This window comes from Antechinus flavipes, chromosome 4, assembly GCF_016432865.1.
Source record: "Antechinus flavipes isolate AdamAnt ecotype Samford, QLD, Australia chromosome 4, AdamAnt_v2, whole genome shotgun sequence".
In the NCBI taxonomy this organism is placed as follows: Eukaryota; Metazoa; Chordata; class Mammalia; order Dasyuromorphia; family Dasyuridae; genus Antechinus; species Antechinus flavipes.
This window is the reverse complement of record NC_067401.1, coordinates 148,606,720-148,632,129: the sequence shown is the minus strand read 5'-3', so window position 1 is coordinate 148,632,129 and position 25,410 is coordinate 148,606,720. Positions and strand designations below refer to the sequence as shown.

The 25,410-nt window shown below is 40.4% G+C and overlaps 2 protein-coding genes across 5 annotated transcripts in view; one reads left to right on the top strand and one right to left on the bottom strand.

Annotated features, from left to right (window-relative positions):
- NUP85 (nucleoporin 85) overlaps positions 1 to 3,486 on the top strand; it is a 28,521-nt gene extending 25,035 nt beyond the window's left edge. The window contains exons 12-19 of the mRNA XM_051995126.1: positions 182 to 265; positions 430 to 495; positions 700 to 851; positions 1,918 to 2,035; positions 2,160 to 2,260; positions 2,548 to 2,699; positions 3,103 to 3,204; positions 3,308 to 3,486. Coding sequence (XP_051851086.1) covers positions 182 to 265; positions 430 to 495; positions 700 to 851; positions 1,918 to 2,035; positions 2,160 to 2,260; positions 2,548 to 2,699; positions 3,103 to 3,204; positions 3,308 to 3,409 — 877 coding nt within the window. The 3' untranslated portion in view covers positions 3,410 to 3,486. The remainder of the gene's footprint in view (positions 1 to 181; positions 266 to 429; positions 496 to 699; positions 852 to 1,917; positions 2,036 to 2,159; positions 2,261 to 2,547; positions 2,700 to 3,102; positions 3,205 to 3,307) is intronic.
- Positions 3,487 to 3,645: 159 nt separating this feature from the next.
- On the bottom strand, positions 3,646 to 24,847 carry GGA3 (golgi associated, gamma adaptin ear containing, ARF binding protein 3). Of its 4 annotated transcripts, none has more exons than XM_051995122.1 (17): positions 24,725 to 24,847; positions 14,522 to 14,606; positions 14,300 to 14,375; positions 12,348 to 12,446; positions 11,486 to 11,609; positions 10,864 to 10,967; positions 10,643 to 10,723; positions 9,255 to 9,392; positions 8,738 to 8,819; positions 8,517 to 8,633; positions 7,955 to 8,179; positions 7,392 to 7,462; positions 6,777 to 6,874; positions 6,261 to 6,478; positions 5,888 to 6,057; positions 5,543 to 5,653; positions 3,646 to 5,169 (listed from the first exon to the last, which is right to left on the bottom strand). In XM_051995122.1, the coding sequence occupies exons 1-17, from the start codon at positions 24,762 to 24,764 to the stop codon at positions 5,059 to 5,061; spliced, it is 1,950 nt and encodes a 649-aa protein (XP_051851082.1). In that variant the 5' UTR covers positions 24,765 to 24,847; the 3' UTR covers positions 3,646 to 5,058. The 4 variants fall into 4 exon arrangements, with proteins under 4 accessions (XP_051851082.1, XP_051851081.1, XP_051851084.1 ...); XM_051995121.1 differs by having other exon boundaries at positions 6,777 to 7,036; positions 24,725 to 24,843; XM_051995123.1 differs by lacking the exon at positions 3,646 to 5,169 and having other exon boundaries at positions 5,581 to 5,671; positions 6,777 to 7,036; positions 24,725 to 24,843.
- Positions 24,848 to 25,410: the final 563 nt, after the last annotated feature.

Genomic DNA, 25,410 nt, shown 5'->3' with positions numbered 1-25,410 from the left:
AAAAATGGTTTATTATTATCCTGAAAAGCAGAAATAAATGGGGTACCATGGATCCCTAGCTGTTATATTATATCCAAGAGAGTAGGAAATAACCTCCTAAGGAAGAGGTATGTTGAGATTTAGAATATCTTGTAAATTACTTATCCTGTCTTCCTTTTTGCATTGACAACTGTCTCTACAGCATTGCCTTGAGCAACTGGTGGTTTGTTGCTCATTTGACAGACCTACTGGATCACTGCAAACTTCTTCATTCTCACAATCTCTAGTAAGTGTGGCAAAGGGTGGTACAAGGAATGGGCAGCTATGATGCTCCTGAGAGAAAGGATTAAGTTTATAAGCAGGGATGGAAGCAGCATCTGACTGAAGGTTAAAACCTATACAGGAGAAAGGTTTTGGTTGCTAATAATCTCATAGTGAGTTTTATTTCAGTTTTGGTTCCAATATGCGAGAATTTCTTCTGCTCGAATATGCATCAGGACTGTTTGCTCATCACAGGTAGGAATATTTGGGAAAGATTGGGAGTTTTCTGGTGAAATTGGGAAAAGGGTGGCTTGGAATATTTTTCTTAGGCAGCCAGCTAATCACTAGCAACAGGGCAATGAAGGACATTTATCTCAGTTGCTAGTGTCTACCCAGAATACAGTTGGACTCGCCCTAGATTGCCCCATACCCTTCTCCCTTTGGGGATTTTGTTTTCAGCTTGTGGCAGCTTGGTGTGGATTACTTTGACCATTGTCCAGAGCTGGGCAGGGTTTACCTGGAGCTACATATTGAGCGGATTCCCCTAAACACAGAGCAGAAGGCCCTCAAAATACTTCGGATCTGTGAAAGGAGGCAGATGACTGAACAAGGTAAGGTGGGCCCTATTCTTAGACTGCTTTCATTCTGTGATGAAGTGGGTGAGCCATTGTAATTTGTCACTCTTCTTTGTATGTCAGACATCAGAGTGGGGATTGGGTCATTGGAGATCTCATCACTGTCAGTCTGTACTAGCTAGATTATGGAAAAATATGGAGAGTGCAGGAGAGTTGGTAATCTACTTACTACATACGATGACATGCTCATGAGCTAGTCAATCGGGGAGCAGGCTTACTAGAAACATCTTTTACCTCTGTTTAAACAGTCCTTATTTTCTATTTATTTATTATTTTTATTTATTTATTATTTTCTGGCTGCCCTAGATGTAATCTCTATAGCATGGCCTAATAAGAGTGCTGGCTTCAGAGTCACAAAGACCTAGAGACCAGTTGCATTTCTAACACACATTTTCTGTGCAATCTAGATCTGGTTCTTTAACTGCTGTAGACCTCAGCTTCCTTGAGGAAGCAGTGTGCTCTATTTTGGACTAAAATTCTACCTTTGCCCTTTACTACCCGTGATCTTGGGCAGTCTTCATCTGCAAAATGACTGTTTGAGTCTGCATTCTTTCTAGCTCTATCTCCAAACAAAATTGGAAAGATTTCCTCCTTCCTGTGTTTTCTTTCAAGTCCCTTTCTTCTCTCTTCAAAGGATTTAATCTGAACTGAGATGATGAATGATAAGAGCTTAAGATACTGTTTTTCCCTTTAATAAGAATCAAGAGTCAGGATTTGTGTGCTCAGGGATGAACTACATGGGACTTCAGGCCCTATCCAGGTTGAGACTTTTGGGGCCTAAGGAGTCCTTCCGTTGCTTTTTAAAATGCAACATTTGGCAGCATTAAACAATTTTGCAGGAAATACTGTGATACTAAGGTATTTATGAGCAGAGAAATAACTATATGACACTGAAGATTTTCAATTCTGTCTTTGAAGTTTTTGTACTTAGCTGGAGTGAACATGTAGAGCACAATGGGGACAGGCCATGCAGGAAAGAGGAAGTGTATTAGTGGGTGTGCAGCAGATCATCTAGAATCTATCTCTCTTTCCTTTTGAAAAGTTCGAAGCATTTGTAAGATCCTTGCCATGAAAGCTGTTTGCAACAACCGTCTGGGCTCTGCCTTGTCCTGGAGCATCCGAGCCAAAGATGCGGCTTTTGCCACCCTAGTCTCTGATAGGTGGGTCTGGGCAGGATTGTCTTTGTAAACAGTTAGCTGGAGGGAGGTGCTTCCATTTACCTAGGGTTTAATGGGTGGGAAAATATCTGCTGCCCCCAACTTCACCCTGGACATTTCTCTGTAGGTTCCTAAAGGATTACTGTGAACGGGGCAGTTTTTCAGACTTGGATCTCATTGACAACCTGGGCCCAGCTATGATGCTTAGTGATCGTCTGACTTTCTTAGGTATCTCCCACTGGCTGCTCATTATGCCCAGAAGAGGCTGCAGATCATCTCTCTCCTAACGGAGACATGACATCAGTGTCTGTCTGGGCTTGAAAGACCAGGGACATCCTGCAGTGCTGTAACACATTAGGATCTTGGAGTCTTCTCCCTGCTCCATGTAGTGGCTTTTTGGGGGGGTAAGGGGAGGACAGGGAAACCAACTTTCGTTTAGTAGCACTCATCTTCCTGAATCCAAAGCCTTATTAGGATTTATTGTTAATCTGACTTTGCCTCTCTTGGGTTAATAGGAAAATACCGTGAGTTTCACCGGCTATATGGGGAAAAGCGCTTTGCTGATGCTGCCTCCCTGCTGCTATCACTGATGACTTCCCAAATTGCACCTCGATCCTTCTGGATGACGCTACTGACTGATGCCCTTCCTCTACTAGAACAAAAACAGGTGTCAGCCCACAATAGCCTTTCCCTTCTGAGTTTTGGTATTTAAGATACCACACAAATTTCAATTTGTCAGGTTATAAGCTTCTTGGAGGCAATTCATTTTTAAAACCTCTGCTTTCCAGGACATAACCATAACACAAGATATAGGCTGTTTCCTATTTTGTGAACTGATTTGACTGGTATGGGCATCTTGGCAGCTAAGATCCTGGGCTTAAAGGGTAGGGGGTTCAGGGAGTATGAATTTAAGAACATCAGATTCTATCTACCTAGCTAAGATGTTCTGCTGATTACATCAGTTTAATTTTTGAGAACTGTAGGCTTGACCTAAGCCAGAGGTTAATAGCCTGTCCTTGGTCCTAGAATTTTAACACTCCCCCCTTCCCCCTCCCCAACTCCTTTCTTAGGTTATCTTTTCTGCTGAACAAACCTATGAGCTGATGCAATGCCTAGAGGATCTGACAATTGGAAGAACAGAGTCCAGAGATCTTGAGAGTCAGAGACTCCAGGTACTTGGGTCCCAGTTAAGGGGGGATGGGGGGAGAAGAGAGGGGGGTAAGGGCTTGCATTGTGGGTGAGGCGGGGTTTGTGCCTGACAAGCAATGCTTCTAGGATGATGACATCGAGACTACTAAAGTGGAAATGTTGAGACTTGCTCTTGCACGAAACCTTGCCCGGGCAATTGTGAAAGAAGGAACCTTGGAAGGCTCATGAAATGGCCAGAAGAGTTGCCAGAACCTTTGTATGGTGATGTTTGTTTTTCTAAAAATAAATTTTTTTAAAAAATAAAAGGACATTTCATTATCTGGTTAGAAAAATGATGTGAGCTATGAAAGATGCAATTTGATTTTCCACTTAAAAAAAAAAGTATCTATCTTAGCTGTAACTATTTTGGAACACTTTTTTCCTCCTGTGCATACATACTGAGTTTATACCTTAAAGCTTCCAAGTGGAGTCAAACCCTACAGAAAATGTTTATTTGACATGCAGCAAAACCAGTGCATTGGAGACAGCATGTAAAGTTCAGCTGCGACCTCAACATACAAACAAGTTACATTCATCAGGTTCAGTGCCTTGAAGCTTCTACAATGCCACACAGTTAAACTATCTTTCCTGGCTAGAGCAGCATAGCCATCGGGGAAAGCTCATGTTCCTTAGTGTGATTTAATTGATTCACTTACATATCTGAAGCAGGGAAACCTGCTTTCTAAATGGGCATAAAGGAGCTAAATTGAGCTTTAATGTTGGCTGGGAAAGAAGAAGGGATGTAGTTGGCTATCCCTCTGGAGTAGATGTACCATTTATCCTTTCTTCTTACTTTTGCAGAAAGGTAGTTATAAAGCCCTCTTACAGACGGTACCAGTTGGCTGGTAGGCAAACTTGGCTCTCCTGAACTTCTCCTTTCATCAGCATTTTCCTCCAGACCCACCATCTTGTTGTTAGTTCTGATACTCCAAGGAGAGAGGAGAGGCCAGATAGCCAGTCACTCATAGTTTGGGACATGGACAAAGCCTAGTGCAATTTGCTTATGTTATCACTAATTCTATACATCCAAATATGCTACAAAATGTTTGTAGAAGCATTCTTCAGAAGCCTGAGTGGCAGGATAGGGAGGCAGTTCTTTATTCTGCACTAAGCAGGGAGAAGAGGTATCATTTCTATACCAGAATTCATTGGCCCAAGCCTAGAACTAACTTATGTTCCCCTACCCCCTGCACTGGGGGAACACTGGTTGCCTTATCTTTCCATGTACTTTCTAGTTAGCTCTCCTGTTGTAATTGTAGCACATAGCCAGCAAACATCTGAAATATATGAGGAAAGACAATTTTATCACCCTTGTTACATTTCCTATCAGCTTCCAGCCTATAAATACTAAGGGGATGTGGTTGTGGGGTTTTGACCCAAATACCCCTCTTTGCCAAGGGTCTTTGGTTGTGGTAACAAACCAGGTGTTAATTAGGGACAAAACATCTGGGAAAATCTTTCTCTATAAGAGTTCCCCTCATAGAACTGTAGTGAAGAAACTGATCCAGGCCAGATATTGCTTAGGAGAAGAGGGAACCATCCTCCTTGACAGTTGGCTATGCCTTGTCCCTCAGCTATACCATTATTTCAAGTTTTTAAAGCAGAAGGAGAGGAGGGGGAAGTGTTTGGATGAGGAGGGGTCTTTTTCAAGACCAAGAAGGAATGGCCAGTCTAGCATTGCCCAGTTTCCATGTTCCAAAGTAAAACTATAAGCACTGTTGTCAGGCCACAGAAACAAAGCAGGACTGCACCGGGGTGCATTCGTGGTCCTTTCTCTTTCTGGTGTATCTGGCAGCATCCCATGTCCTCTTGGCAGAGATTACAGCTGTCCTGATAGGTCATAGGTTCCCCCACTGGTCCACTGGGGGAAACTGGTCCACTTCACCCACCTCTGTGCTGAGCTGATCCCCAAGGGCAAAGGTCAGCTTGTAACGCAACCTTACCTTCTCCTAAGAGAGAGAGAGAATAAGTGAATAACATGAGCAACGGTTTCTGGAATCCCTATCTTAATATCATAGTAGGAATATTTGGTGTCCTTTTTCTTACTGGAGGCAGTTAGAAGGGGACTTTCAACAGTCAAACATACCTCTCATCTTTAGCTTTCATTGCCTCAGCACTTTAGAAAAGGCTCAAACTGAAGCATAAGATTGTCAAATCCTGTAGATTAAGGGTTCTTAATTTGGGTTAAGGTTAACTTTTTTGATAAGTACATTTAAATATAGTTGGTTTCCTTTTTAACCCTATTTTATGTATTTAAAAATATTCCAAGGAAGAAAAAGATGAACGAACATTGCTAGACAGACCTGGTTTTCCTCAACTCACCTTCATTGGGTTAGCCAGCAACATAACCTGGGTTATAGCTGCAGGTGGCTGGATGGGGTTGAATGGAGACAGTTCTATCCCTGAGGGAGGCTGCAGCTTCACTTTCATGGACTAAAAAGTAGAAGAGATCTGTTGACAGGGAGAGAGCTAGCTAGCTGGAGGGGGGTGACATTAGTCAACAAAAAGATGAGGGAATCCAGCTACATGATATGCATGTGGAGAAAAGTTAGGACTCAATGTGTTGAAGGCAAGTAAATTCTGTCTTCTAGGTGACAGCCCAGGAAACATTCCCTCTTTGGGAAGGGAAGGGAAAAGACCCGGGGCTAGCAGCAAATGCCAAAGTACCTTGGGCACTGCTGCCTGAAGTACAATGCTTTTGACAGGCAGTGGAGCTGTATTCAGCATGGATACCACAACCACCAGCACATCAGGCCGTCCAGGTGGGCACTCCTTGGCAAAATGAAAGAGGATGCGGAAGCCATTTTTGTCATAGGCTGTCACTGGGAGTGCACTGCCTACAAAGGAGGAAAAAAACCAGGCAAGTTTGGAAAGCACAGGCATCTTGATGCCTTGATCTTCCTCCCGTGTGTAGCACCCACAGCAGAAAAGAAATGCCCCAGGTTCTGTTCTCAGGTACTCTTCCTGCCACACTGAGAAAAAAAGTCTTAACCCTTTTCCACTTCAAAACACCCAACCCCCTAGCTGCCAAGATACCTACTTGGCTTGATAGACTCCAAGGGGACGTGGACATTGGTCAGGGAGAGTTCATTTCCCTTCAGGGGACTTCCCTGCTGGAATGGCAGTGGTTGGAACAAAGGGCTACCAGGCCCAGGAGGGAAGGAGCCTGGTGGCCCTACTGGAGCGTTGCTGGGGATGATTGAGGAGGTGACCCCAGGGAGGAAGCTGGAGGAGACTGGTTTCACCAAGCCTGATGTCCTGGGCAAGGAGCAGAAGAAAAATTATAGAAGGTGCCACAACTGCCTAGGTCGCTACTTAAGAGACTGGCATGATTTTCCCAACTCTTGATATGGTCCCTCCTACCCTTGGCCATTCTCTATTTCTGAGACCTGAGCCAGATCATCCACATGGAAACTGGCTTCCCTCTATTTCCACACTAGTTTCTTCCCAGGATTCCAAAGACCAGCCCCCAAATCCTCTTCCAATCTTTTCCCCTCTTGTTAAGGAACCTTTTGCCACCACCACTCCCCCTCCTCTCCCCTGCCCAATTCATTACCCTTTGGTATCTTCCAGAAGCTGGTTGAGAACATCCAACTGGTGCAGGGAACTATCACCCACAGTTGAGCTGAGGTACCCTGGGGCTGGTGGCCCCACCTTTTGGGGTGTAGCCGTGGCCAGTCCCATGGAGAACAAGAATGAGCCTGTGTTGGGGGCAGGGACGCTGGCCTTGGTAGCGGGAGCCGTAAAGGGAGGAGGAGGCAGTGGGGCTGGGGAGCTGTTCAAGGGCTGTGTAGAGGACTGGAGGAAAGGGCTGCCCTGGGAGTTGCAGACAGGAGTCAACAGCTTTGGGCTGAAAAATGCTACATTTGACTATTTATTGTGCCACAAAATGAAGTGGAACATAGGACCCTTGGGCATTTATGGGACACAATTCTATACCCACTGTGCCCTTCTTTCCCCTGGTGGCAGTACTTTATTTCCCTAAATTTCCCCCTTAAACTGGGATATCCCAAAGGGTAGGACCTAACCCCAGACTCTACTTAGATTAAGGTTCCACACTAAACTTTCAGTAGGAGGTGTTTGTTTTCTCTACTTTAGAATCTGGCTACTGAGACAGGACTCTCAGGGGCTCCCCCATCACCTACCCACCTAGGGAATGTTCTTCTCCTACCTGGTATAGGTTCCATTGGCTGTTCCCTGTTGACTCTTTGGGAGCAGCATTAGGGGCTGAGTCAGCAAGGCCTGAACACACAGAATAGTTGGAAGTTGGGAAAAAGCACTGGAAAACTGCCCAGGAGTCTCAAATCCAGCTCCACTCATGGTAAAGTTAAAAGCTCATCTCATCCTGAAACCAACTAAAGGCTATCACACATCAGTTAGGTCTTGAAATGATGGGAACTGCTCGCTGAACCAAGAACAGCCTCCAGAGCAAGTAACCTGAGCTGGGGGAGGCCACTGGAATTAGAGGATAGCAGAGTCAAGAACTAGAGATTATACAACTCCAAATCCTCCTAAAACACTCTAAAAGCTGGGTGGTGTGCTAACATGCTTTACAATGTCTTCCAGCTAGATCTTTCCTAATGGTTCTCCTAAATGAAAATGGGTATAATTCATTAAGTGAGAGAGTTCCTCTTTACTGCACCTAGCATTATTGCACACAATAGAGCTGTGCTCCCTCAGGTACCCCCTATAATAATCTAGATTGACATTGTACCTTCTCCTCAAAAGTTTTACCTAAGCATAACAGCTCTTCATCCAACAGGGACAGAGAGTTGGTCACACCACTGGTCCCAGAGGTTTCTGCCTGACTAGATGAACAGCTTCTTGGAGGGGGTGGAAGGATAGGGATGTCCGAGGAGGGTGGGGCAGGTTGTGGGGCCAGTACCAGGGGTGGGCTGTTAGACATATCCAATTCAGCAAGATCAATCAGAGTGTTGAGGTTACTAGAGGGGTTGGTTCCTGAATGGAGAGGAGAAAAGGGGGGTAAAGATGATTATAACAGTTATAATAAAACTCTTAGGGTAACCCAGACCAGTACCAGTGCAGGCCTGCTGAGATAATAGGGAAAAGTAGCAGGAGTGGAGAAAGCAGATTCCAATAAGTCCATTTGTTCTCTATTTCTCAAAGACAAACATTTTTATTCAATTTTCTCACTTTTTGGGCATCCCAGCTGAATTTGAGTGTTCTCCTGATCCCACATAGCTATTTGTAAATTAAGAGATGGATTTGGATTATGAAATCTAGATAGGGCTGGAGGAAAAAAGCCACCAGGATTTTGAGGACCAGAGTTATTTACCTTCTGAGGCAGATATGGCTAGGGAAGCCACCTCACCATTAATGACCTGTCCTTCAATAATTTTTTTATAGGAGTTGATAACCCGTGAAAGATTGTCACTGGCTTGGAGGATATCTCCTGGAGCAGAGAAGAAAATAACACTGAGTTAATACCTGCCCACTATGAACACCCAAACTCTTGGGGTTCTCTGTCAACCAAAACTTCTCCCTTTTCTCACTCACCTAAACTGCTATCATTGTCTTCTGTCTCACTGGCCAATTTGAACAATGTTCTCCTCTTGGTTTCACATTGCTCATATAACTCCTGGGAGAGACCAAGTCATAATAAAGAATCTATAGCTAGAAAGAACCTTAAAAATCTAGTTCATCCCCCTTTCTTTTAGAGATGGGGAAATTAAGATCCAGAGAAGTAATTTTTCCAAAGTTACACAGCTGCTAGTTAATAACTGAAGCAGAACTACTTCCTATTTCTTTACATTCCCAGACTAGTGTAACTCCTATTGAACTACCTATCTACTGTTACTAAGCTTTGGTACTAAAAAAAAATTGTACATGAATATGAATGTATTACACTGCTCAAGAGTTATTGGCTCCTTGACCAAGATTTGTTCTAGATTTAAAAGGGACCAAGATTTCAGTTTGAGCATAAGATTCATCAAACATCCCCTGGATTAGCTAACCTAGTTTTTGCCTTCAATTAGATATGTCCAATGTTTTTAGTCTTGCTAAGGATGATTACCTTCATGAGTTCTTTATCTGCTTCTGATGAGTCCTCCTTACTATAATGAACCAGCATCTCATTGAGAAGTTTTACATTATTGTTGACTTCCTCTAGAGTATGGAGTCGTTTGGTCACTTTCTGAATCCTAGCTTCATCCTAAATCAAGAAAAGGATGGAGAAAGATTTTGTCAGAAACTCCAATCACCAGTGAGTTAGTTTTTTTTAAATTTATATTTTGCTTTTACAACACCTCCATTCTCTCCCAGAAAGCCATCTGTTATAATAGTTTTACATATCTTTTAAAAAAATTTTAACACATCACCCAAGTGCTATTATTAATATATAGTATTCTGCAACCATAGACTCCCCCATCTCTGCAGAGAAGAAAGGAAGATGGATTCTCATTTTTCTTCTTTGAGGCCAAAATTCATTATAATTTCATAGCATTCAGTTTTAAGGTTTTTTGTTGTTCTATCCATTTACAATGCTGTGAAATGCAAATAAATGCAATTCAAATTTTACCTCACACCCCAAAAATTGGCAAAAAGGACAAAGGAAGACATAATGTTGAAGGCGTTGTGAAAAGGCAGGCTTACTATAAACAAAAAGTAATATAATAATAAAAGCTCAATTATCAAAAGAAAAAAAAGATAAACACATTGATACACTATTTGTGGAAGTACGAACATTCTGTAAAGTAATTTGGCATTATGTTGAGAAATTACCTATTGTCTCCATCCTTTAATCTGAGTTCACATTGCTAGGCGTATGCCCCAAGGAGATCAATGATTAAAACAAAGTTACCAAAATATTTATAACAGCACTTTTTGTAGAGCAAAACCTCCAAAAAACAAAGTAGATGACTGCTGACTGGAACACTGCTAAATAAATTACATTAATGTAAAAAATATTACAATTCTATAAGAAACAATAAATTGAGAAAATTATAGGAACTGGATACACAGGAACTAATGCAAACTCAACAGAAAATTATAGATGATGATTGCAACAATGTAAACTAAAGAAAGAACAAAGCTCTTCAATGCAGGAATCTCCCTACCTTCCAGAATTTCATTAAGGGTTCCATTGTGAACCCTTCACAGGAAAAAGCTCTTCAGCCTTTGCCCTCTTCTTGGACAGTGGAGAAAAAGAATTTTACTTCTAAAGGGCAGTTTTATGTTTGAATTTGGGTATCTGACTTAATTCCACCCTGTTCAGATGCAAGGTTGTTAATTCTAGTCAACATAGATCTCCCTCAAGACCATAATAATAATCACATAGTGAGAAGCTGGTATAAAAAATGAACAAGTGAAACATAATGTTGAGAAGGAAAGAGACTGTTACTTAATGATCAATGGATACCCTCTCCCATTGACTGCTATGTCAAAGCATCAGGGTATGCTCACCTCTTTCACCATGGATTTGATTAATTTGTTGGCTTCCTGGAGGTCATCTGGGTTTTTGCTTTTCAACAACTTGGCTAAGAGCTGAAAGAAGAGGCCATTAAAGATGAGATTACCATGAAAGTGATGCTCAATGTTGCTATAGAATGACTAGTACTTGATTTCCTATTGCTTAACTCTCAACTCTGGATTGTCAGGATTCTCATGTTCGGACTGTACCTTACCTTGGATTTCTCCTCATCATCAAAAACAGGATTCTTAGGACGAGGTGGCGGGGAGGGGATAAGTGTCCGGTCCATAGGAATCAGTGGGTCTGACTGCACAATCCCTGAAATAAGAGTTAGGGTTAAGGGTGTTTACTGATACCAAAAAAAAAAAAAAGTTTCTTTCTTTTCTCTCCCTCATTAAAAGTGTGAATGCTATCTGTGAGAATTAGATCAACAAAAAAAGGATATGATACAGTGTACCTTGGTGGAACTGAAGACAACTACTTCAATAAACAAAATTCTTTCAAGTAATTATAATAATTCACTCTTAAATAGTACTTTAACAGTTATGAAAAACTTTTCTCAAAAAAGCCAGGTGAGGTCTTATTTCCCTCTACTTTACATATGATGTAACTGATCAGGATTAGAACCATAAAGTGTCAGCAATGGGTCTCTAACCCAGTTTCCTAACTTCAAGAGCTGTATTCTTTCCTACATCCCCTAACCTCTTGAAAAGATATAAGGGAGTCTCAAGGCAAAGGATCTAAATAATATTCTAAGCCTCTTCCCTATGCTGAGACTTAATTTGCTAGTATCTGTTCTGGAGGGAGAGGGAAAGTAAATGCAATGAGACACTCACCCTGTCTCTTAAGCATCTGGTAAGCATCCTTTATTTTGGACTCCTCTGGTAAGGCCATTGTCCAGCTGTACAGCAGCTCAATGACTTTGGCTTTCACTTTCTCAGAGATCCTGTCCCCCAAGTACTGAGAGTAAAAATGAGACAGAAAAATCTAGTAACTGCAATCTGAAGGCAGGAAAAGTGGTAAGGCTCTCTTTACTGTAATTAGCTGGTTGCTATTTATCTCTAGTCCTCAAGCTTACTAAAAGACAGCCGGTTTTAAAGATTATGTGTGAGAGAAAGAGGAGGAGGGATAAGAGAGGAAACTACCTGTGGCATATCTGTATCAATCTGGGATACAGCCTGTGGTTAGGCAGGGGCCGGGAGTTCTTGTCACTGCATTTCCATGCATAATCTGCCAGAAACACAACTACATTTTATCTTGAAGGAGTTAAAGGGAATTTCTTTAATAAGGGATAATGGGTCCCAATGGCTCCTTATGGCAGTGTCCAGAGCTAAGTGACACTGACTCAACAAAACCTACCCCAGACAGCCATCATGTGAAGGCAAATAACCAATCAGGATTATTATGAGCCACATGAGTAACAACTGATGCCTGTCAAACCCCCAAGAATCTAGAGGTACCAGGTCTGTTAAGCAGAACACTTATCCTCTCATGCACTTTTTAATCTTCAATTGAAATTTATCAGAAAAAAATTGTTTCTAGGCTACACAAAGTGCTTATTCTCAACCAGAAGAAAAAAGAGAAATCGCGTTTCATGGAAGAGATATTGGTTGTTTAGGCAAAGCTAATGAAGCAGGGGATAGGGAAAGTACACAAAGGATGTTACTAAGAGGGTAAGAGAACCAACTGCTAACTGACCTTGGGAGAGACGACTTTGATTAACTCATTCAAAAAACGGAACTTCCCCACTTCATTATGAAACCTTCTCCCGCAGTTCTTCATACATGCTTCCAGCACCTGTGGCCAGGTGAGAGATAGGTGTGAATAGGGACCGGGGGAAGCATAGCTAGAAAAAAGTTTGTGTACAAAAAATTTGGGGGTTTTAGTAGATTGCCAACTCTCTATACAACTCAACAGTGTGACAAAACATCTGAAAAACCCAATATGATAAAAAGTGACATTTAGGGAGTAAAAAGTCTTGTTGACTTCCTTTGTAGTATAATCAAGATAAAGTAGTATCCTGAGAGAAGTGACATTCCCATTAGATTCTACAAACCACAACACCCATGTTGAGTTTTGTACACATATTATGAATGACATCCACAAACTGGAACATGTTGAATATAAGAATAACAGGATGAAGGGATTAAAAATCATGAAATCACATGAGAAACAGATTTAACTTAAGAAGAATTTAATAAGTACCTACTATATGCAAAACACTATGCAAGATGATAGGGAGAAAGAGATAAAATTGAAGTGAATCTGGGAGATAGGTCTTTGGGAGAAACAGTACCTGAGTTGAGCCTTGAAAAAAGAGAGGAAATAAGACAATGAGAACTGAGGAGGGAGTAAATTCCAGACGTGAAGACAAGAACGGGGAGGCTGAGTTTGGGGAATAGCCAATTTGTTGGCATGTAGTGGAAATGATGGGGCCTAGGAAATGTGTAGAAAATTAGATGGAAAACAGATTATGGAAGATTTCAAATGTCAGGCTGAATAGCTGATATTTTATCACAGAAATAACAAGTGTCCCTGAAAATTTGTGAGTGGCAAAGAGATATGAAGGGATCAGTTGGGACTAGAGATATTCAGCTTAGAGTGAAGATCTAAAAGAAACAGAATGTCTATCTTTGAGAACAGTGCCTTGCACAAAACAGGTGCTTAAATACTGTTTAGGCTTTGAAGGCAGAAGTAGAATCATTGTATGGCAGCTACAGAGAGGAGTATTTAGACTTGTAGAATGGGCTGTCACGGAAGACAATAACCCTTCTTCCTTGAAGGTCTTCAAATGAGACCTTCAAATGAGGTTGGATGACCACTCATTGGGGATGCTGTCAAAGGAATTACTGTTGAAGTAAAGACTGGACTAAATGATCTGACTAACAACATCCATGTCCCAAGGTTATGAGGACCAATTGAGATATTATAAAACAGTTAGTACAGTGTCTAGCATATAGTAGGTACTATATAAATCTTAACTGTTACTGTTAATATTATGCCTTCAATTCTCAGATTCTGTAATTCCATGGTCCTTGAAAGGGCTATATAAAGCCTGTGTGGTAAGACAGTTGGAAAAATCCAAGCCTAGATCAATTTGGTTCAATAATCATTTACTATGTACTAGACCAAGGATGCAAATTAAAAAAAACAAAACATTTCTGCCACCAAGGAGATTATAGTCTTCAGGATATATTTTTCTTTTTTTTTAATTTTATTTTTAAAATAATAGCTTTTTATTTTCAAAATATATGCAAAGATAATTTTCAACATTCATCCTTGCAAAACCTTGTGTTCCAAATTTTTTCTCTTTCTTTTCCTCCCACTCCCTTCCCTAGACAGCAAGTAATTCAATAAATGTCAAACATGTGCAATTCTTCTATACATATTTCCACAATTATCATGCTATACAAGAAAAAGGATATACTTTTCTACTTCAGTTTAATGGATTATAATGATTGACAGCAACAAATTTTCTCCATAAAAAGGCAAGTTTTCAGGTCCTAAGTTCTGGGAACCCCCAAGGTTCCCTCCATAGCATTTAAATAAGCATAGATAAAAATAAATGCTCACCCTTGTCATTCTATTCTACTAAATGAAAAGCCCTCACTCTAGAGAACTTGGGGTTTCAGAAAAGAAATGCTACTTACTGTTAAGGCTTGGACTGCCTCCCATTCTTGTGGAGATTGGATTTTGTGGGCCAGAAGCCGGACAGCAATCTGAGGACTGAAAAACATAAGCAACCCACAATGCTGATCACAATTAAACCATGAATTCCTAGCTAGCTTTCCTAAATCAAAGCCTTTGATTTCCTTAAGTGGAAGATATAGTTCTCACCTACCCATGGTATCCTCCATAGCTTTGGTACTCACCCTTCAAGTTCCTTGTTGATCTGATCGCAGAAGCCAATAATATATTCCCAGTCCTCCTGGCGGTTGGATGGATTGGTGGCTTTATCTTTGTACAAAAAGGGAGAACAGGAAAATTTTTATGATGAATACAGAGGCAGAAGAAAAGACTGTAGGTAGGTGAGACTATTTCTGGCTGTTTTTATATTTTTAACAATATATATAAGCATAATTTCATCAGGTCAGACAAATCAATTAGTGATGTTATTCTGAACACTATATGTACTGATTTTTTCTGATAGGTACACTGGAAAGTTGTAAAGGAAAAATAAAATTATCTTTGCCTCCAAGATACTTATTGTCTAATAGAAAAAAGCGACAAACACTTGTCTAAAACATAAATGGTTAAAACACAAACATATATACACCATAAATGCAAATGTACAAACTAAAGATGAAGATCTGAAAATACAGCTATGTAGTTGTATAAAATACAAAGTCAAAATGTTATATATACAGATACAAAGGGAGACAGGAATTGATAGTGGAAGGTGTTTACTGAAGCCAGGTAGGTATTGCTTTAACAATGATTTAATCTTCAAAAAGACTCATAAAAAATCAACCATCCCAAGAGAGACTGCTAGAAAATGGGATAAAGAGGGAGGAAATTAATGAAGTTCTGAAGTGGCTTTTCCCTAAAGTATCACCTATAGAGCAGCATATTATGGTGGAATAGAATACAAATCCCATTTCTGACATTTCACTTCAACATTTGTTCATCTCAAGTCAGGCACTGTCCAAGGTACTTGTACCAAAAAGGTAAAACAGAATCTACCTTCTCAGAGTAGCAGAGAAACTGCTTATTGGTTTCACCTTGGTAAATCCTTTTCAGCTAAGATGTTCAAAGTTTTCCTCACATGACAAAAACTTTTAGGATAATTATATAATACATTTAAGGAGCCACTCAAACCATTATTACCACTTCTTAAACAGAGAAAGGCAGTCCTGCTTGCAACATATTCAAAATACTCCAAGAGGATCTATGACCACACTGATGTGGATATCCCTCTAAGGACGCAGATCATTACCATTCATACCCATTCATTTTCAATAACTCTTGTCCATGTCACCTAACATGCCTGCTACAAAGAGTTCTTCCAATATGCAAATTATGGAATACTACAGTCTGAAGAATTAACTATAAGTAACACTTAGCGGGCAATGGGAAGGCACAGGGGGAGTGTGGACAAATTATAACACATAATGAATAAGAAATGACAAAGAAAACCAGAGATAAAAATGTTAAAGAAACATAAGATCAGAAAAGATGACAAGCTGGTCATAGAATGAAAGCAAGGGATAACTTCTGGATAGCTCCCATGCTCCACTAATAAACTCTTGATGTCAGGGTCAGACACAAAGTACACAGTAAATTTTAAATTAGAACGATTCTTGGACCATCATCATAAGTAACAGACATGGGGCAGCTAGGTGGTGTGGTGGATAGAGCACCAGCCCTTAAGTCAGGAGGACCTAAGTTCAAATCTGGTTTCAGACATTTAACACTTCCTAGCTGTGTGACCCTGGGCAAGTCACTTAACCTCAACTACCTCAGCTTAAAAAAAAAATGTAATAGGCATTTACTAAATATCTGCAGATGAAGCAGTATTTTTTCCTAACTTTGGAAAACTTTGTCAGATTTTTGTTTTCAATAAGACTCACTTATGTCTCCTACCTTTGCTGAAATCTTCAAAGACCCTCTACTTTTACTCACCTTATTTGATAAATCTTATCATCTTATCAGTAAAAAATTACTCATAACTGTCCTATTGTAACAGAGAAACAAAACAAGCTATAAACAAATTAGATGTACAACAATTAAAGACAGCCTAAGATCCTGAGCCTCAGATCAATGGAAAAAGCAGTTTTACTCAGACCTTTTGACTTGCTTCTAGCCCATACACCATGGCCATCTAGGGGAAAAATAACTGTGGGCCCACCTTCCTCACTACTACCAACAACTGCTGACCAACTGCCAACATCAGGCTGCTAAGCACAAAAGCTCTGGCATTGGCAACTCAGATCATCAGATTTGCTTCCAGATTAATGCTCACAGGGTATGGAGAAGGATTAAGTCATCTCCACCAACTGCCCATCACAGTATAAACAAACTGACCTAGATGAGGCAAGGGAGTACCCTGAAGTAAAGGATGCAATAGGTGCCAAGAAAGTTAAATCACTACAGCCATGTCCTCTCCTCAGATGCTGATGAAGACAATCAAGGATCCTGAAGCCTGGCAATGCTTCCAGCTCATTGCCTTCAGCCACCATCCTGGGAACAGCCCCTGCGATAATGCAGCCTGGAAAAATGGTCCTGAAGACCCACAAAAGAAAATTCTTGGTACTTAAGTCTTTGGCACTGTCAACTGTTTCACTATCAGAAACATATAATTTTATCAGTGAAACCAATATTTAAAAAGTATTACCATCTGCTTTGTTAATGCACTGTCAAATGTTTCAGTATCAAAGACTGATACGATTTTATCAGTGGAAACAAAGTACTATCATCTGCTTTATCAATACACTCTCTAAAATCTATGAGATCTTTCCATGTGATTTGCAGCTGAAACTTTCTACATATTGTCTTCATTAGAATGTGAGCTCCCTGAGAGCAGGAAATATCTCATTTTTCTATATGCATTCCCCGCACTTGGCACAGTGCTTTGCACACAAAAAGTTCTCATTATTAATCATTCATTCATTCATAGAATAGTTCCCCAAAGAGCATTTAAAGAAACTGAATCCATACCTCACCATGTTTCCTATGGTTCAACCTGTTTTCAGATTTATAAACTTCATGTTCCAGCCAAACAGGCTTACTTGGCTTAGCCTCTGAATCCCAAATTGCTTTCTAAGCACAGCTTAGGTGCCTATATGAGGCAGTGATCCTTTTCTCCCAATTATTTGTGCCCTCCTCACTTAAAATCACTTGAAATTTGCTTTTTATATACTTTGTACTTATTCATCTGTACACATGTTGTTTCTCCCAAAAAAATTTATGTTTCCTGACCTGAGAACAAGAACTGTTTTGAGTCTTTGTCTGCATCTCCAACATATAGCACAGAATGTCTAGCATTTAGCAGGTATGTAATAAATTCTTGTTAAATTAAGGTATGTTAATGTAATTGAATATTATGATACAACAGCAGAAAATATGAAATAGACAAGGAAATATGTAATGGCCTAAATTAGGGGAAACAAAGCAAAAGCAGCTAAACAAGAACTATACATAGAAGGATTATAACTAAGGTCAAAAATAGAATTTAAGGCAAGTCTAGATGAAGGCGGAAAACAAAAGTATTTTTTCTGCATAATTCCTCTGGTCCTGACTTGTTAAAAGTTAAGAGTTTTATGTGAGAGTTTATCAACTATTTTGTATGTTTGTTTTTGTTGATGGTTACTGTTTATGATAAGATTTTTAAAAATTATCAACTTCTTTTGCATTTCACATCTGCTACATGCCTACACATATCACAAAATTTTGTCTTTTTCTCCAATGATCCAAGATTGACTCATTTAAATTAATTTAAGTCATTCTGAGACCCTCTTTCCTTTTTTCCCCTTCCTCACAAACACACTGTTCCTTTAACCAAGCTCATACCAGCTCTCTGTTCTGCAGCTCCTTCAAACACTACCCCTCTCTTCTGTTTATTTCTCTGACTCATAGATTCCATCTATTTTCAGTTCTCTTCTCAAAGCTTCATTTTCTTCTGTATATGAATTTAGACATTTTCTATGATCATTTTCTGTTTAATTACATCATCAACTTTGATGGTCTTTGGGGCCTCTGTCACACATTAAATAGCTTAAAGGACAAATTTATAAGAGCCCTAGTTAGTAGTTATAGAAAGAGCAATATTTGCTATTGTCTACCTACAATCTAATATTTAGGGACAGTCCAAATGTTACAAGCTCATTTTCTGCTCAAACTGAAGAGGGAACCCCAAAACTGAAAATCCTTAAAAGAGAAAACCTCCTTCAACTCTGCCTCAGTGAGGGGACTCCACCCAAAGCACAGTTTCATCTTTGTTATATGGGTGGGGTCAGCTCAGTCCCCAAACCCATTAAATTCAATTCAAATTCTAGCCCTAGCTGAAACCCAGTGAGGAGCCAACCTGGGACTCCACCCAAGAGACCCCTTCAGCTTGTAGCCAAACTAAAACCCCTTCTTTGCAGAGGTTCCAAACATGCCAGCCATACCATGCTTGATACCCCAAGGAGCTTCTGCTCACTGGAATACTGTTTCCAGTGCCCTGTTCTCTTTATCCATACCTATTTCCTTAACTAGACTTTAACTTTACCTCCAATTCCCATAATAAAATCTCTTTTATCAATCTAAGTTTTCAGGTCTATAAATTCCTTTTGCAGGGGTCCTCAAACTTTTTAAATAGGGGGCCAGTTCATTGTCCCTCAGACTGTTGGAAGGCCGGACTATAGTAAAAACAATAATTTTGTTTTGTGGGCTTTTAAATAAAGAAACTTCATAGGTGAGGGGGATAAACTTCCTCAGCTGCTGCATCCGGCCATGGGCTGTAGTTTGAAGACCCCTGCCACAGAGAACTGTGCCGCCAGAAAGGGAATCTTCAAAACTCCCTACCTTTGTGCCACCACTAGACCTTATTTAACTCCCTGACCACCAGAAACCCTAATTTCATTTGGGTACCCCAAATCTAAACCTCATCAAAACTACTCAGGATGATACATGACAGATGATTTAGAATTAAGCAAAGACAAAGATACAAACTGTGTACACAAGTATAAATTCCTTCAGTACAATGAACTTTAAAATCCTTTGTGAAAAATACCAATACATACCTGCCAGCCAGGGGAGGAAGTGGGGGGAAGGAGGGGAACAAAAGGTTATGCAAGGGTCAATATTGGAAAAATTACCCATGCTTTGTAAATAAAAAACTTTAATAAAAAAAATACCAATACATAGGAAATGATAGCATACAATAAAAAACAAATTATATGGTAAGGAAATTCAATGCATTATCCTCTCATAAAATAAAAATCCTTTCTAATTTCTATTTGTAGTACTACCACAGTTCTAGTCACCCCAGTTTGAAATCTGAGTTGTCATTGACTCTTCCCTTTTCGTTTATACTCATATCCATTCCAAACATTGGAGTAGGCTTGAACAAGTGATACTAATAGGAAGATGAGAAGAGCAGAATACGGCAACAGTGAGAAATATTAGGGAGAGGAGAGTCACATTATAAAGAGTTTTGATAGCCATCAAGGGGAACAGACATTTAAGACAGTTAAAAAAAAAATAAAGGAATATAGGTTTCTGAGCAAAAGAGTGACATGATTTTAAAAATCAGTGTGCAGATTGAGATGGGGAATGGAATAACTAGTAGGCGAATTTGGCTGAAATGTAAAGCATGTAAAGGGGTAGGAGGGAAGAGAGATAATAAGGAGTAGAAAGTCAAGTCAAAGTACCAGATTGGAGGCTTTCAACCTCAAATAGTTTCGTTTTATGGAATAGGAAATATGGGCAACTGAAGATTTTTAAGCAGGGAGATAGCAGAGATATCAGAGGTCTGGTTTCTGTGAAGAGGATGTATTCATGTTAATTACAGCTCTCCTTCCCCAGGAAGCATAGTGGATCAAGGCAGGAAGCTCAAGAATAAGATCATTTAACCTGCAGCATTACTACAGGTAAATCATTTTACTTCTCTGTTTGACCACAAACATTTAAGCATCTATCATCACCTAGTAAAATGCTTGACACTATGGTTTGATTAAATACGTGTTGAATTGCAAAAGACTGTGACCAGGAAACTAAACAAATGCAAAGGAACTTGTGATCACACTGGTTTGGATGTTCCTTTTTATGTTTTATTTCAGTTACACAACTCATCTGTACCTATCCATCTTATGATTATTATGTCTTCCCTTAAGTTTTGACACAGGGGGTCATAATTTGACACTTTCTTTGCTTTTTCCTGACAGTTCAAAGATATCCATGGAATTTTCAGTCCATCTGTCATCTCTCATCCTTGACACATGATCAGTCTATCTTATCTTACCACACATTCCTTTATAAAACTTTTGATTTCTGGGAAACGAATGTGAATTATCTGCATTTTTGTTTTTCTTCCTGGGTTATTTTTACCCTCTGAATCCAATTCTCCCTGTGCAACAAGAGAACTGTTCAGTTCTGCAAACATATATTGTATCTAGGATATACTGCAACATATCTAACATATACAAGACTGCTTGCCATCTAGGGGAGGGAGTAGAGGGAGGAAGGGGGAAAATCAGAACAGAAACGAGTGCAAGGGATAATGTTTTAAAAAAATTATCCTGGCATGGATTCTGTCAATATAAAGTTATTATAAAATAAAATAAAATATTTTTTAAAATGGTAAAAAAAAAAAAACAAGGAAAAAAAACCTTTTGATTTCTATTCGAGGCTCCTCATTGTTCATATGCTGCAGGCTATTCATACTCACATATTTTCTTCACTGTCCTATGTGATAATCTTAATTATTTGAGGACTGTTGTGTTCTTTCAGTTATATAACACGGATAAAAGATTGATATCAAAAAGATGAGCCTTTATTTCCTGAAGAAGTTTGGGTCATTAAAGGAGTTCTATAATTTCATAAAGGCAACCCAGCTCATTTTCTTCCTTCTATTTAACACAGTGAGCATTTGTACTGTCTTAGAAACAAATAGAAATGGACAAGATCAAAAGGTTGGTCTCAACTGCACGTCATAATATGAACAAGAGATTCTTTATTCCTTAGTCTTTCTTTTGTGGATGGTCAGGGAAAAACTCTTTTGAATGGTGACAGCTTTCCTAGGAGGCTCTCTGAAATATCCCAGGACTTCATACAACCAGTGTGTGTTCACAGGAACATCTATGAAGGACCTTAACACTTAAGGGAATCCCTCTCCAACTAATGGACATCTAGACTCCATAGTCTTTGGACTGCATGATCATGCACCTTTCTATTTTATTTCTCTTTTTATGTTGAAGAACAATGTAGCCCCGAACAGTTATTTCTATTGTTATAGCAATAAACACTAAACACAGCATGATTAACATTTTTTAGTTAATTAAGAAATGGTAAAGATGTGTGTGGGCCTCTAGAAACTATTGCCAGCAAAAGTCTGATTGCTCCCCATCAATACTTTTATCAAGGATGCTATTGATCCTTGAGAGAAAGGCCACATGTCAGAAACTGATAATGTTCTTCAGGCCCCCCACTTTTTCTTTTCCCCGTAGTAAAATCCAAGACTTTACTGATGTCTATCTTCCTCTCTTTTAGACAACTGGTAAATAAATCTTTAATGACTTCACAACTGGACTGTCTCCAAAATGGAAGTCTTCTCTACATATACTTGGTCCACTTTTGCTTGTTTTTCCAAATTTTTCTCTGTAAGATCATATCTACCTTTTTATTAAGCATGTCTGAATCTATGCTGCTATTGTATTAAGTATGGTGGCTCTACTGTCCTTGATGGTGCAAATTTATTATAAAAATCTTGGCAGATCTTTTTCAGCTGGAAAAGAGGGAAGGAATGAAAGAAAAAAGGAAGAGAGGAAGAAAGGAAGGAATGGAGAGAGAGAGGAAAAGAAAGAAAAGAAGGAGCCCTTACTTTCAAACTTTACATTCTATTGGAATATTCTTTTCTCAAAGATCAAAAGTTTCTTTTTTGGATCCCAGTTTTCCAATCCTTTAATCAGATCCTATATTTTATATGAATATCTATAGAGGCTCCCATCTTCTGGCTATACCAAAGACAAATCCTTCAGCTCAACTCTGAAGGCAGCAGCAGATGGCTTTTAAAATACCTCATCAGCATTCCACAGAGCAATACCAAGCTTCTTAGAGAACAGTGCCATCTATGAAGAAGGCTTTATTATCAGCCAATACACAGCATCAGGTTTGCAAATGCAAATTTGCAGCAAATTTCTGCAGCTTTTTTTTCATTCAAAACAAAGCCACTATCTTATAGAAGTCATGGATTAGCATCAGAAGATGGGATGTAGACCTAGGTCCCCAGAGTGCAGAATCCTGGTCTTTTCAATATTGTCCAAATAACATACGTAAATGTTCTTTTCCCCATGAATTATTTGAATAATTGCCTAAATTTTCCACTTCAACTTACAGATTTAGACACTAGCCCTGGTGTGCCTTAAAAAGACAGTAACTGTTGCTTTCTATAGTAAAATACTTCTTTTGTAAAATCATTTTTTCAGATCTAAGACAAGATATTCACAATATATAATTCTATTATATTCAAACAAATCTTCTAAATAGTTAAACGACTTTAGTAAATGTTCTTCAGCTGACTGCTCTTAAGATAAAGGATATTTTAAGAAATACTAAGATGCTATTATCATTTCTTTAAATAGTTATAACTTAACCATGGAGAATGAAATAGTGATAAGACAATGAAACTCAATATATGGATTTTCTATCCCCTTTACTATTTATTTGATGAAATTTGTCTGTCTAATTTGGTACTCCCTTTTCCAGGAATAAATAATTTATTTTCTTTTTTAAAAACTTCTTAAAATTAATGATGACAACCTGGAGCAAGCTGAATCCCCCCCCCCCCCCAAAAAAAGAGCCCTCTTAAGGCAGGGCTATATTTAAATATCATTTTTCTATGGCAGAATTTGTCCTTATGACCAACCTACCCAATCTCTGATTGAACTCAACACTTCAAAAGACAGAACTAGAACCACCAGTGGATTGTGCTTATGGCAAAGTTTATACTCATTGAATCCTTCAGTTTCTCTGATCCTCACTAAATGAAATATAAAATCCTAACTGCACTCCCTTTAACAGATTGACCACAGTAACTTCAAGCTCTCTGTTCAGTCTTAGCTCATACTACATCTCTTGCACATATTTTACAAGTAATCTGCCTTATTTTCTGTTTCTTGCCCATTACTTCCAATACTGCTCTATCTCACTGCTTACATAACATTTCCCAAGAGTGGAATGAAATCATGCCTTCTCCCTCCTAAAAAAAAAAAAAAATCATGTATGCTTCAAAATCCTTTCTCTTCCTTCAAGGCACAACTAAGATGCTATCTCTTCCATAAATTCTTCTCTAATTCTCCTAGGTTAAAGTGATGACTTACTACCTCAAATTTCTCCCTTCCTTGACAACAGAAATGGTGTCATAGCCATCTTTGTCTCCCTGATACCTTGCCTGCATTATAACTACTGAAATGAGTCCTTATGTCTTATCTGCTAAAAAAGAAAAATCAGAATTTCATTGCTTGCAAGAACCCAGGAAGAATATACCTGTCAAATCCCATTCCTGACACTTACTTACTTGTGTGACCTTGGGAAAGTCAATTAGTGTCCCTGGACCTCAGTTCCTTCATCTATGAATGAGGGGATTGTGAAAGATGGTTCCTTCCGGCTCTAAATCTACAACCCTATGACTTACTACGGGTGTGTAGAAGCTATAGCATTTAGAAAGTAAGACAGTGACACTTTTAGGGATTGTACCCCAGGTCTATCAAGCATGGTTCCCTACAAGAGAATGACGATGAATAGGAGTCTCCAATGTCCAGAGGAGTAAATATCTAGGTCTGGGGAAGTGAATAGGCCAGAATAGTCTTCCTTTCAGAAAAAGGAAGCGCTGCCCTTCTCCCTTTGGCAATCGCTTTGATTCCATCTCTTTCAAAATTCTTTTCCACATATTCTTGCTTAAATTTTCATTTGTGCCCAGGGAATGCTGTGCGTCTGTGTCTGTATGTTTCCATGGGATAAAATAGGATGGATGTGTGTGCCTAGGATAAAGACAGGTGTGTGTATGTACCTGGGAGAGAGGCGTGTGTGTACGTGTGACCCTAGCATGCGTTTCTGTGAGAGTGTGTGTGTGCGTGCGTGGCCCCCGGCCCTCCTCGCTCCCCCGGCCCAGCGTTCCTGGGGCGGGGCACCGGCCAGAATGGGGCGGGCCTTAGAGACCGCCGGACAAGCGGAGGAAGCGGCAGTTCCCCGGGGCATCGGGGCTGGGGGAGGACGCGGGCCCCGGAGCGAAGCCAGGGCAGCCAGGCCCAAAAGGGGCGTGCGGGGCCACAAATGGCGGGAGGGGGAGGAGGAAGGGGAACTGGCGAACGCCTTAACTTGGCAGGAACGGGCCGCCAGGGAGCCCCAGGAACCGGGGTGGGGCCGCAATTACTCACTCAGCCAGGACTCCAGGCTCTCCCCTTCGGCCTCCGCCATATTGCAGCCTCCAGGCCTGGGAGCCCCAAAACTCGCGAGAGTCACCGGAAAAACAGGGAGAAGAGAGGTGAAAGGACAAGAGAAGCGCGCGGGATCTGACGGATCGGATCCCCCGCCCTTCCGGGAGTTGGGCGGAGCCAGGGCGCTGAATGGCTTCCCCTCCCCTCCGGTGATAGGCGGGGCCATGGCTTCGAGAGGTCTCCCGATCCTTCCTGGAGCTGAGCAGAGCCAAGGCCCGGAACGGCTACCTACCCCATCCTTCTGGGAGATGGGCGGGGCCAAACGTTGGTTTCTCCGCCCCCCAGCCTTTCCTGGAAAGTGGGGCGGGGCGGGGCGGGGTCAGGCCAAAGAAACCTGCGGCGATTTTTGACCACCGCAAAACTGGGAGAAGGGTCAGGTGGCGGCAAGGGGGAAAGGGCTGCAGGACCGAAACGACCTTCGGCTTTTTCCAGGTCTTGCTTCTAAGTGCTCCCGGAAAATGTCCTCCCTCTAGGCCGTCCCTCTCCCAGGCCATTGCAGCAACTTCGCAACTAGTCTCTTCTTTCTCCAAAAAGTCCGCTCCCAATCTGACCTAGTCACTCTGGAGTTTAAGAAAGTTGAGAGGCTCTCTGGGATAAGAGGCAAACTCCTCAGTTTGGCATTTCAA

What these genes read in the sequence shown, in the direction of transcription:
- GGA3 (XM_051995121.1), bottom strand. Translation starts at nt 24,764, where the DNA reads ATGGCGGAGGCCGAAGGGGAGAGCCTGGAGTCCTGGCTGA. An exon ending in TCAAATCCATGGTGAAAGAG is followed by an intron (nt 9,393 to 10,642) that starts GTGAGCATACCC and finishes TTCTTGATTTAG; the next exon opens with GATGAAGCTAGGATTCAGAA. An exon ending in CTTCTGGAAGATACCAAAGG is followed by an intron (nt 6,479 to 6,776) that starts GTAATGAATTGG and finishes CTCCTTGCCCAG; the next exon opens with GACATCAGGCTTGGTGAAAC.